The following is a 13777-nucleotide window of genomic DNA, read 5'->3' as shown; positions in this document are numbered from 1 at the left end:
TGCCTAGTTAAAGTCACCAACTTTGACCCAACTAACAAAAAAGCTACGAATTATCCACTTCTTACATTATCAGCTTATCTCGCTTATATTGGAATGTCACTAAATGTTGTTTTTAGCGCAAATAAAGGTCAAACTTTTAAAAATCAATAGATCTTCTTTTTTTTCTTTTTCCTTTTTATTTCAATGATTATTAAGGTGCTAACAATATTATGCCATAGTGATGGCACAATTTTTTAAAATTATTCATTCCAAATTACTACTGATTTTTTTTGGTGTTTAGAGAGTCACAAGGGCGGGGGTGAGAATCGATCCCAAGATCTCTAGGAATCGGGAGGGAAGCTCTAATCACTTGAGCTATCCATCACTCTCCTGATAGAAAACGGCCAAAAATTACTACTGATGATAGTATACATAAAAATGATTCTTCCAAATCCATGAAATACATCATTTTGCAACAGTGGTAGAAAACGGCCAAAAATTACTTGAAATATTATGGAAGCTTTCTACCATATATAGTTACATGTTTTCATTTTAGATCAAGTAATTCCTAATTATACCGATTAGTACACCGAGAATCAAAAGGGATTGCACTCATCTAAAATAAATAGAAAATACTTATCAAATAAAACTCTTAATACTTGTGTAAGCTTAACTCATCATAATCCTTTAGACTCCAAATTAATTAACCATGATCTAACAAACAAGGAATAGAAAAGGTCGTAAGTAGTTTTGTAGATGACTTAAATTGAAAGATAGAGACTAGAGAGTATGAGATAATGAAAAGAAAACTGAGCATTAAACACAAAGCATTTGGCGTAAGTTTAGTGTGTTAGCAAAAAGAGCAGCAAACTTGAAATCTGAGTAGTGAGAAGACATGCGTCATGTATAAGACACTGTACGGTGATCTGTCCTTAAAACAAATCAGAGGGCCCACTGGCCCACGACATATTCTTTACTTAAAGCAGCTTGTTAACGTGTACATTGTCAGTTTTGGCCCTCCTTTGGCCCTATTGTCTCTTGCCCATGCATCTCACCCATGGTCCGACTTGGCACTCCCCATCAACGTATGAGAGAGATTAGGGACTCCTGATAATGACGTTGGATCCAATGACCTTTTCAATTTGGGGGATTTTCTCTATGGTTAGTTATATTGTGTAGTCGGAAGCCCGGGATTACTCAAGTTACTCCTAACCGAGTAACCCACCGAGTAACCCTTTATCAAACTTCTCAAATAACCCCTGACAAAGTAACCATTGACCGAACGACAATAACCCTTAACGGAGTAACTACCGAGGTACCCGAGTAACTCTGACCACATGGTATGACCAACTACATATAAATATTTGTGTTTTAATTTATAAACGGTCCAAATTAGCAAATTAGACACTATAAGAATAAGGGAAATGATCGTAAGGGATCGTAATTTTAAAATTAAAAAGTGTTCTTCTTTCTAATAAGTTTAAGCTTGATACTTTTTTATCCGAAGACAGAACTGAGCATACAAACCTAACAAAGCCAAAAGTCTTAGTCTTATATCCAAGAAAGTCTATCTCATATGGTCATCCACAATGATCCATGGAACATAAGTTAAACTAATATATACAATTAAATTATGTATCAAAAAATAAAAAAAAAAAATTATGTGAATGAATATGTATCACTAGTTCATTCATAGGTCAAATATAATCTACAAGTCGTTATCAAGTCAATAATTAAATATCTTAGAGTTTTTAAAATTAGAACAAATTATCCAAGAGTCATTTTCAGGCGCGGGCAACGGTGGCAAAATAGCAAAGCAAAAGTGCCCCATAAATTGGTGATGATGAAAGTAAAAGACAACAATTTTGACAGGTACAAAACTACGTGTACTTTTGACAATTGTATTTCATTTTACTGATTGATTTTTTAAAGACATTTCCACATTCATAAGATAGTTTTAAATTTGGAGGATATTATCAAATTATTTGACCCTATTTGTACACGTTCACATGATCTCTTCACCTCTATTATGATTTATGAATTGGTTCGTCTATTCTTGTAATTTTCTTCTCAAACTTCTTGTAGGTCTTGTTCATCATTATCTGCTACTTATTGGATTAAACTAGTTCACCTAAAGTAGATGAGATCTAGGTTTAAGGATGAAGAAATAGCTACCATAAATTAATCAAGTTGTCAATAATTATAATTATCTCTATCTCAACCACCCACGTCAACTCATATACCGACATATGAGCGCAATACATACAACTCTTTGTTGAGACTATCTCATCCTAATTTATTACTCCGTAGATCATATTGAAATTTACCGCTTAAAAAATAGGTAAATTGTAACCTCAGATAAGTTTCTTTTTTTCACTGTATAAGAATGTCAAACATAAAATAAACTTTCCCACCGAATAAGTACGTACATCCACTAACATTGTAAGCATCTTTAATGAGGTAAAACCTGAACCAATAACTCAATAAGCATATCTTCAACAATAGATCTCCGTACATCTTATTTAATTTGTAAGATCTTATTTTATTGCAAACCAGAAGTTCAGCCTTGATATAATATACATTGTATTGTGGCTTTTACATCATAGAAAATTAAGTAAAACAGTACATGGTTTGCCCATGATCCCTCTTTTACTCCTACATCAAGAGGGGAAATGAGGGCGAGGAGAGAAAAGGTAAAGACTCGACGAGGTAGAAGGATGAAAGGTAGGTGATGAACCCACCATGTTTTTTTGACTCTTACAAAGGGTCTAACCAATGACGTTATCAAATCGAGCAGCCATTGATGAATAAAGATTTTCTCTAGAAGGTAAAAAAAGAATTCATGCTATCTAAGGGACTAGTAACAGTTTCTACTGACTCCCCCCAAAAAATTTATGGTTCGCACTTCATTTGAATTCTAAGCAAAGAACAACAAAATAATGACCCGAAAGAACAAACTTACCAAACCAAAGTTCCCCCTCGCAATCCTCTTCCTTCATTCTTCCTCTCTGCCCTCATTTCCCACATACATTTTTTTGGCATATGCAGTTTCTATGTATAGATATTTATATAATTATAATGTCACCCAAAACAGGTTCTTGGACCGACCACGACTGACCTTTTTAGCGCCTGTTCAAAAGCTCGGACCTTTAAATGCCAAAAATTCTCTATTCGTTTGGCTTATCAATCAACTCATCTGCACTGATTCTCCCTGAACCTCGAGCACTCATCTTCCCAAAGGCCGAGAGGCCCTTGAAGCTGCTACTTCCCTCACTTAAGTTCCATGATCTCCTCGATTTTCTTGACTTTGAGGAGCACAAATCAATATCATCGGTTTCTATGCTTAACTTAGCGACAACTAAACGAGCAATGTTGCTCCGACAAAACGGGCAAACAGGTGGATTTACGCTTGCTGTTGTTGGGTTTGGCTTATTATGGCAGCAAAGAGCTAAGGTGCAATGAGCACACATTCGATGCCCGCAGTCTTGGACTTCAATTGTACAGACTTGGTCAAAGCATATGCAGCATAGTTCCGATTCACTAGTCTGCAATTATCACAATTAATTTCATCAATTCCAAAGTCCTAACCATGCTGACTAACAAACATTTTTGAAATAACAAAAAGCATTTATAAACAGCAATTTCAAGCATCATTAGCATCAGTCATTGTGGAGATGATCATTAACAAACATCCCTTATTGCTTGTGCATTTAGAATAACCACCATTCTCTTCCTATCATTCTGACATATAATGTACTTAGACTGATAACACCACCTTATAATTTGTTTCCTCATCACAATGTTACCAAGTTCAAAAAGATGTTGAAGAAGCAGTATGTATACCTCTGACAAACTATCATCAATTTCCCCACTATCTGAATGTGATGGAGAAGAAACTGAGTAATCAGTTCCTTTTAAGATGGTCTTCTCCCTCTCCCTATTGGCCTCCATTAGAGCCCGTTCGAGTAAAACTTTGGCCTCTGGATTAAGATCACTAATGAACTTTAATGGTGAAGGCCAAACAAGAGGCTCTGCTGATGACGGATTTAACAAGGCGGCACATGTCCCGTGCTTATGCTTTAAAGCCACTAGGTATGGTATTCTCCTGTTAAAACAGGTCGAACAACAGTCAGCACAAGCAATTAACTCAACTCAAAAATATGATACAAGGATCTATTTAAGATTTCAGCTTTGAGATAATTTCTTCTTATTTCAGATTTTTATTCACTTGCGATTTCAATAAAGGAACTATGAGCATAGTAAACGGGAAATGCCAACATTGGAACATCTAGCTTTAAACCATAGATTACTTAAACAGAACATCAATTCTGAAAATGAATACAAGTTTCTTATACAACATGATACGTTGATACTCCCTCCATTTCCTATTATTCTACTTAGAATCTTTTTGTGAGAAAGATTTGGTCAGAGAAGGAAGAGCAATATGAAACGGAGGGAGTATTACCAAATACACGGGATTTTGACATCTAGAGAATCATTCAACACAGAATTTTTAAATAACAACAATCAATAAAGAGAAGTATGGAAAGAGATCCATACCCAGATTCATCTCTTTGCAGCCGGTCCGCGCCCCATGCAAGCAATTCACGGATGCAATCAAGGGATCCGCCCCGCGCAGCCAAATGTAGTGGAGTGCTCCCAGGATAGCTACACACAATAATTCCAAACCACTTTAGACAAATGAAATCTCAATAGTGCCAAATTCAACAAATTAGGTACACCTTTACAACCATCCATTACTCACCCATATCCTCCAGTAGAAGCACAAACTAAAGCCCCACAATCAAGCAAAATATGAACACACTCAGGCCGTCTTTGACGGGCTGCCAAGTGTAATGGGGTAGCGCCTTTTCCATCTCTAATATTCACAAATCGAGCAAATCCCCTGAAAATCCACCTCAATTGTTACCCCCATTTCATCCAATAATACAATCTAATTTCAACAAGATACTCAGATTATTAAATTAGGTTGGTGTTTATAAGAGACATACCAAGAAATGGCAACATGCGATGTACGGGCGGTAGAAATAATGAGTTTTAGACAATCTGAATGCCCATAATAGGCAGCATAATGTAAGCAAGTTCTTCCTCGCAAAGAATCAAACATTAAAATCTGAAAACATCCCACAAATTATCATATTAGTATCACACTAATTTAACTTCTCAACTACCAAAACTTTTAAAACCCAAATCAAATTTTACCCAAAATATCATCAAAGTTCATATTTTTTGCTAAAATATCATCATAGTTCACATATTTTTGCTAGAAATTACATGAAACTTACTTGAATATTGCAACTTATTTTTTCAATTTTCAGACAGATTTTTCCCATATTCCCAAAAATTAGCAAAAAATGAGAAAGTTATGGATAAAATGAAGATTGACTTACATTGGCTCCTGCATGAAGGAGCTTCTCCACACACGAGATTTTCCCGTGTATAGCAGCCATCATAAGAGGTGTCTGTTGAATCATTCAACCATTAATCAACAAATGAGTCAACCCATTAATTTTAATTTTTATTATTATTACAACAAACAAAAACACCCGAAAAAAATAAATTAAGCTCACCTGTTTATGACGATTTAAGGCATCAAGATTAACAGATCGTTCCAAAAGCCAAGAAACAACCTAAAAAATGTCCAAAAATCCATCTTTAAACAAACCCACATTCCAAAATCAAACCTTTAAAAAAACCCAGAAATCAATTTCTCATAAACCCACCTCGATCTGACCATTAGAAGCAGCAACATGAAGCAAAGAGTTACGATCATAGAGAGAAAATTCATGTAAAAGAGAAGGGTCATCTTCTAATTCTGATTTTAAAGCATCTAAATCACCCATTTGAGCTGCTTTAAAAATCCCATTTTCATGGTTATTAGGAGACGCACAGCTCATCCCCTGACCCATTTTTTATTCAGTAAGATAAACCACCAGGCCGTGCACCAGAACCACCGTGCACGGTGGTGGGTGGCGTAGGATTGATGAAAGGGAAAGTGAGAAGGGTGGTTTAAAAGTAGGCCTTTAGTTTAGTATGTATACTAATACTAGTTGGACTAAAATTGATAGAGGAGAGAGAAAATTGGGGCACGGGCAGTGTGGGAGTTTGGGACTGCCCGTTGATCTAGAGAGAGAAAAGACTGACCGTGTGGGGTAGTCAGAACTATGGACTGACGACGGGCAGATAGTCAGATATTTCCGGGCAATTTGCTCTTTTTTATTTATCTTTTTGTAATGTAATTTTGAGTGGGTGATTAGATTCCTTGAATCATTTTCATTGATTGTATTTAAGTAAGGATATTAATTAATGATTCTTACAAATTTTATGGGCCTAATCAAAGACTCATGTGTCAAGTTTGTCCCCTCTTTTTTCCTTTCCTCACGGCCTCATATCAGAAATAGTACGATGTAATTAAATAACATCAAATACAGATTCATTTTAAATTATTATTGCATCGTTTTAAAAAGTTCGACTCATTTAATATTCATAAAGGCAAGTACATATTATGTACACAATATAGGGTTTAGAAAATCTGGAAAAGGCAAGTGAGTATATATATAAGAAAAATACAGGCAAAGTTAAAGAAAAAACATGTAAGTGATGTGAATACAAAGATGGATAAAACTAATTGATACTCGTACTAGAGTAACTGAAAAAGTATATGGTATGAGGGTAAGAGCGAGGGGTGAAACAATAAAGGGTATTCACAAAATTTGAAGGACAAATTAACCAAACTAGCTATGAAAAAGCTCAAAACCAAAAGTAATTTAAATTTCATAAAATAAAGAGATTCTAATACTAGATACTCGGGTATATGATAAGATAGTCTTGTAATAATTCATTATAGCTATGTATTTCATAATATGTAAAGGTTCATTCGAGATAAATAATACTTAATAATTTGAGTTGTGAGTATCATGAATTCATGACTCATGAGTAGGTACATGTTTTGGTTTTCATTTTTTCACTTTAGGGAAACGAGGGGTTTAGCTAGTTTAATGGGCTTGAAAGGTTAAAAGAATTGGTGTTTGAATTGTAATGAATACTCTCTTTATTACTCGTTCAAAGGATAAGATGGGTGTTTGAATAAAAGCTCAATAATAGTCAATAGCTGCCAATTTTCTTGAGAAATTTTTGTTCATGATGAATTATTTACTTCTATATAAATTGACTCATTGACCAATGGATAACTGCTCCTATAAAAACGTACTCCTTAGAAATGTTAAGTTGCTTTTTATTACTCTTTATAAAAAGTTGCACTTATAAAAAAATATTGTAATTGTCTAACTTACTTGAATTGTTCAAAAAGAAAGAAAAAACCTTGTTTAAAAGGTGTAATTGATAGTATTTTTTTTTTTTTTCTTAATAAGTACTGTATTAACAAATATCATTAAAGTACTACGAACATATAAAATGAATGTATTAATATAAAATTGTTTTGCGAGTGAATAAATTCTACAAAGAGTATTATCAAAAGCTCAAATGGGAAAACAATAGTAGACCGAATAATAGAATAGCTACGCACGCAAAAGGTTGTTGGCATTCTATAACCTCCTAATTTGTAAATGTAGAATGATGAAATATTTGGTACGTTAACAAAGTCTTTAGCAAAAACATTAGCACATATAGATATATAGTAATAACCCCATGTGACTGTGTGAATGAATTTTCAACTTCATATGGTTTTAGATAAAAGCCTCGAATCTGTTTTTTTTTTTTTTCTTTTTTTTTTTTGTATTTTTTTTTAATTGGCTATAATAACATATATATGGAGCTTTGCCTCAGCTTTTGCAGTTATGTTGGCAATGTAGCCATTTCATGCTTGTAATAATAAATGGTAAAATTCTTAAGTACAATGCAAGAGACTCTATTCTCCACATCCTTTTTCTCCTGTTACATATACCTAGCAGTGATGGAATATATATTGGAATCATTTAGCTTTATCAATTAATTTTGGTATAACCGGCATTTGATTCCTTACTCGATCTTTTGTCCAACCTATATATGTATATTGTTGATTTTATTTATTTATTTATAAACCACCATGTTCAATTCATTACATTAATTTTCTACCGATGTTCAAAACATTTGTTTCTCATAATGACTATTGAGTGTCAATGATAAGTACATGCAAGCTCAAAATATATTTAGTATGTAGTTATGTACTTTGTAGTAAGGAGTATTATTTAAAATTTATCTATGTTGTTCTAATAATACCAATATTTTTATTCTTACGCATCATTTTTCCATTGCTGTAAAAATCAAGCCCATCACTCATATTGAACTGAATTTTATGAAGAGACTTTTAATTATTGTATTTGCTAATTTTGTTTCACCTTGTAAACTACTTATGTTGTGCTCTTCTTCGAAATTACTAGTCGTTTTATTCTAAACTTTATTTAACTCCATTCAGCTAAGGTATATTTAAAATACTTACAAAGAACAATTCAATTCCATGTTATACAAATACAATATAACAATATCATTATGCATATGGAAATAAATCATATGACATTTTAATTTAAACGGCTTGATTAAATTTACAAATGTTGGTGTCTATTTGTTTAATTAATTTCTTTTATCAACCTAAATTCATAAATCATGATTTTTAAAAGTTTAGTGGGTGACATTGTATATCTAACACGGTATGTATGTAGTGATTGGTGAAGCAAAAAAGCTAAGCTAGCAGCAATTTGCAAAACAATTAACTTTACAATAAATTGAAGTGGCAACGAAAATCTCATGGGACATATATATCACAGTTAACGTGTACGAATTAGTATAGTTTAATAAATTATTTGAGGCATATGGAAGTTTAATTAATTAGAATTTTCTAATGTTGTGTTCGTGTAATTTGGTTTAATTAGTCACCGTTAACGTGTGGTTTAGTATAATTAGCCACCGGAAACATGTGATCGTATGAACGAACCAATCTTCTTAGAAAGTGGGATTTGTTTTACGATAATGCTAATTGAAGTATTATACTCGTAGTTATGTGTACATTACTATATTATTTATATTTTTTTTTTTTGAGGAATACTATATTATTTATATAGTTAAAATTTTTTTGACCAAATTTCTCTGCATTATTTTATAAGAGAACTAATTAAATCTCAATTCCATTATTTGCATTTTGCGAGCTCAATTATTTATGACTTTAATTTGAATATTATTGGAAATGATTTAAATGAAGATACAACTTTTGACAAATGTTCTATATCATTATTCTAATTTATCTTCTGTTTTGGGTTTACACGTGTTCTACAAATCTTCAATACAAATATTATTTAGTATCTTGGTTGCTACTTGCTACAAAAATTCCTTTCGAGTTCCAACCCATTGACTAGTAGTGGTAAATTTGTACAAATTAGAAAATCTTGTAATTTACCACTCCTCAAAACACCATATATATTTTGAACTAACTATTCAATCTAATTTTTATGTGAAAATATCTGTTAAGTATATTGAGGATTATGCAGCTGAAGAAGAGATGCCAAGTGGATGCCTAGCTGGCAATAACACGCAACAAGTGTGAGTCTCTAGGAATAACATATTACAGCTGGAAGATATTAAGTTGGTTAGAAATAGTTTGTTACAACCACCTGTAATAAACAGGCTATTAGAGCCTTCTGTTAGTCATTCAATCATTCCGTAATTTTCCTTCTGTTTTCATTTTTCCAGAAATTCTCTCTGTAAAACTTTCTCTCTCTAAATGGCTTAGTTCTAGTTTTGCCCAAGCACGAACTCTGCGGACAGTGCGATGAAGGCCATAAATCTGGTGTTCTGTTCTTATCTTTGCTAGATCTTAGTTCTAATTCAATTTGTTCAATTTGACATGGTATCAGAGCAACCGACGACGATCTTAGATTCGTTTTTGAGCGATTTTTGGTCCAATTCGATCTAATTGAGGTCATTCTTGAGGTACTCTGTAGTCGATTCTTTTCTCAGCATTTTCTGATCAAGATTCTTAGTGATTTCTGTCTGAATTTCGTTCATCTTCGTTCGATTGTTGATTTCTGGTGATTCGTTGATTGTTTGTTGTTCATATTTGATCATCTTCGTCTTGATTACTTGATTGAGCTGTATTCAAGTTGTTCTGGTGAATTTTTTGGTGTTTTGTTAATTTCCTGTGATTTGAGGTGCAATTCGTTGTGATTTTCATCCTCCTTGATTTTTCAATTTCATAATGGGAACTCAAATTGATCCTTCTCAAAATCCGACTTCTCCTTTCTATTTGCATCCTTCTGACAATCCTGGTCAAAAACTTGTGAATTTTAAGTTTGATGGAAACTCTTATGGTGATTGGAAACGATCGATGTTGATCAGTTTATCGGCTAAAAACAAGCTCGGATTCGTTGATGGTAGCTTGATTAAACCTGATGTAACTTCTGACACGTATCAGGCATGGGAAAGATGCAACAACATGATAATTTCTTGGCTGTTAGGAGTGTTGGAACAGGATATAGCTAGGAGTGTGTTGTATTTTAGTACAGCAAGAGAAATTTGGCTGAATTTAGAGGAAAGGTTTGGTCAGTCTTCTGGTGCTTTGTTGTATTCTTTGCAACAGGCTCTTCATGATATCAGACAAGGAACTGATAGCATATCACACTTCTATACTCAGATCAAGATGCTTTGGGATCAGCTAGATGCAATTGATCCTATTCCTATGTGTAATTGTACAAACTGTACTTGTACCATTACTCGAAGATTACTCAAATCTCAGCAGGACAGGAGATTGGTTGAGTTTTTGATGAAGCTTAATGATGGCTGTGAAGTTGTTCGAGGAAGTATACTGCTGCAAAATCCTATCCCTGCTATATCCTATGCATACAGGCTTCTCATGCAAGAAGAAAAGCATAAACAGCTCTATCAACCTAGTTCTGCTTCTGCTGAACCAATGGCTTTTGCTGTAAATAACAGACGTTACAGTGATCAGGAGAAACAGAAAGACCTATCATTCTTACAAGAATCAAGATCAGAACTACAGATTCTATGATTTAAGGAAGGTGAACTACTATTGTGATCATTGCAAAATTCCAGGACACAGCATTCAAAGGTGCTATAAACTCAAAGGCTATCCTCCTGGGCATCATTTTGACAAGAATAAAAGGATAGCAGCTAATGCTGATTTTGGTGACAACAATGATTGCCTTGATCAATCCAATGAGGTCACTCTAACTGGTGATCAATACAAGAAGTTCTTGGAATTCCAGATGTTTCAAATGAAATATGATTCTGAAGCTTCCTCATCTTCATCTGCTCCTTCCTTGAACAATAAAACAGCACATTTTGCAGGCACTTTCTGCCTCACTTCTTCTTTGAGTACTGGTTGGATTTTGGATAGTGGTGCTACTGATCACATGTGCTGTGATATGAGTTTGTTTGATACTATGTGCCCTTATAATAATTCTGAAAATCTGATCACTATTCCAAATGGCAAAAGAATTGCTGTGACACATTTAGGCACAATTCAGTTAAATGATCACATAATACTCAGTAATGTGCTCTATGTTCCAGATTTTAGGTATAACCTAATTTCTATACCAAAATTATGCAAAGACCTTGATTGTCATGCTACTTTTACTGATACTGAATGTCATATTCAGGGCTCTTCTCTGAAGCCAATTCTTCTTGGTAGCCTCAAGAATGGACTCTATTATTTAGAAGATTCTATTCTGCACAAAGAGACTGTTTCAACTCCTCTGGTTGCTTCTTCTGTGACAGTCAATTCTAGTGATTCTAATAAAGCCAAGTTATGGCATCTTAGACTTGGACATTTACCAGTCAATAGGTTACACCATATAGTCCCTGATATTTGTAATAAGGGTTGTGATTTAGATGGTCTTTGTCAGATTTGTCCTGTTGCTAGGCAATCTAAACATTCTTTTCCTGTAAGCTCCATCAAGTCAGTAGCTATTTTTGATCTTTTACACATTGATATATGGGGACCAAATCCAGATCCCACATATAATGGCTGTAAACTTTTCCTTACTATTGTGGATGATTTCAGTAGGATGACTTGGATTTTCTTGATGAAATATAAATCTGATGTTGTTATGGTTTTCAAAAATTTTGTTCAGTACTTAGAAAACCAATTTCACAGCACTGATAAAGGGGTAAGGAGTGATAATGCTCTTGAATTGTGTGAGGGTGAGTTAAAATCCTTTTATCTTGAGAAGGGTATTCATCACCAAACTAGTTGTGTAGATACACCCCAGCAAAATGGAGTGGTAGAAAGAAAACACAAACACTTACTTGAGACCTCCAGAGCCTTATTTTTCCAAGCTGGTTTACCTATACAATTCTGGGGGGAATGTGTACTTTGTGCTGTACATCTTATTAATAGGATGCCACTTCAGGTACTTGATAATTGCTCACCCTTTGAAAAACTTTTTGGCCATCCTCCAAAACTAGACTACTTAAGAGTCTTTGGCTGTCTATGCTTTGTTTCTACCCCTAAACAACATAGAACCAAGTTTGAACCAAGATCAGCACAGCATGTTTTCATTGGTTATTCTACTTCCCAAAAGGGATACAAAGTGTTGAATCTTGAAACTCTGAAAGTCTCTGTATCCAGGGATGTTATCTTTCATGAGCAGCATTTTCCCTATCATTTTACTAAGCCAAATCATCCCAAATTTTTTCTACCTACAGCTACTGATTTTCCCACTTTTTCTTATGACACAGTTCCCATCATAATCAGACCTACATCACCACCTCAAACACCAACCTCTCCACCTCAAACACAAACCTCACCACCTCAAACACATATTCCTACTCCTCAATATACCCATTCTCAGTCTGATTCACATTCTCCATCAGATTCTTTTATGCCTCATTTATCTTCTTCCTCTTCTGACATACTTGATATTTCTCATGTCAGAAAGAGTACTAGGCCAACCAAATTTCCATCACATTTTGACAATTTCATTTGTAACATAAGTGATACTACTTCTTCAATACATTGGTGTGGCCTGGTGAAGTTTGATGATATCTCTTCTTCTATCCATAGTCTATTAGTCACTGCAGAAACTTTAAGGGAACCTCTTTCTTACAGTGAAGCCATTAAAGACCACAGATGGGTTGAGGCTATGAACAATGAGTTAGTTGCCTTGGAGAAGAATAAAACTTGGGTTTTGGTTCCTTTACCTGCTGGTAACAAGGCAATTGGGTGTAAATGGGTCTTTAGGATCAAATTGAAGGTTGATGGGACCATTGAAAGGTTTAAAGCAAGATTGGTGGCAAAGGGGTATAATCAAAAGTGGGGGATTGACTTTGATGAAACCTTTTCCCCTGTTATAAAGATGGCCACTATTAGATGTATTCTAGCTCTTGCTGCCACTAAGGGTTGGAAGTTACATCAACTTGATGTAAATAATGCGTTTTTACATGGAGATTTGAGTGAGGAGGTTTATATGGTTGCTCCAGAAGGCTATCCTAACCCTACACACAGAGTTTGCAAACTTGTCAAATCATTGTATGGCCTTAAACAGGCCTCCAGGCAATGGTTTGCCAAGTTAGTGGGGGAATTGAGAGGTTTGGGTTATGAACAATCCAAGAATGATTATTCTCTGTTCTTGAAGAAGAAGAATAATCTCATTACTATTGTAGGTGTATATGTGGATGACATAATTGTCACTGGAAGTAATGAAACATAAATTTTTGATCTGAAGAGACATTTAGATGTTGTTTTCAGCATCAAGGACTTGGGTATTTTGAGTTATTTCCTTGGGATTGAAATTGGATACATATCTGATGGAATTACAATGACTCAAAA

The 13777-nt window shown here is 34.3% G+C and overlaps 1 protein-coding gene across 1 annotated transcript; it reads right to left on the bottom strand.

Annotated features, from left to right (window-relative positions):
* Positions 1-2447: 2447 nt before the first annotated feature.
* LOC145624550 (putative E3 ubiquitin-protein ligase XBAT31) lies at positions 2448-6042 on the bottom strand. Its single transcript, XM_081677601.1, has 8 exons — positions 5724-6042; positions 5571-5630; positions 5391-5462; positions 4992-5113; positions 4745-4885; positions 4540-4647; positions 3823-4084; positions 2448-3524 (listed from the first exon to the last, which is right to left on the bottom strand). The coding sequence occupies exons 1-8, from the start codon at positions 5907-5909 to the stop codon at positions 3147-3149; spliced, it is 1329 nt and encodes a 442-aa protein (XP_081533727.1). The 5' UTR covers positions 5910-6042; the 3' UTR covers positions 2448-3146.
* Between the last annotated feature and the right edge of the window lie 7735 nt (positions 6043-13777).

This window comes from Chenopodium album, chromosome 3, assembly GCF_948465745.1.
Source record: "Chenopodium album chromosome 3, dcCheAlbu1.1, whole genome shotgun sequence".
In the NCBI taxonomy this organism is placed as follows: Eukaryota; Viridiplantae; Streptophyta; class Magnoliopsida; order Caryophyllales; family Amaranthaceae; genus Chenopodium; species Chenopodium album.
Note: the sequence above shows the minus strand (reverse complement) of the source record. Positions and strands in the feature narration are given on the sequence as shown.

Excerpts from the sequence above, each read along its gene's own strand:
- LOC145624550 (XM_081677601.1), bottom strand. The coding sequence starts at position 5,909 with ATGGGTCAGGGGATGAGCTGTGCGTCTCCTAATAACCATGAAAATGGG. Across the intron at positions 5,631-5,723 it reads CTTCTAATGGTCAGATCGAG|GTTGTTTCTTGGCTTTTGGA; the intron begins GTGGGTTTATGA and ends GACATTTTTTAG. Across the intron at positions 4,648-4,744 it reads GCTTCTACTGGAGGATATGG|CTATCCTGGGAGCACTCCAC; the intron begins GTGAGTAATGGA and ends TATTGTGTGTAG.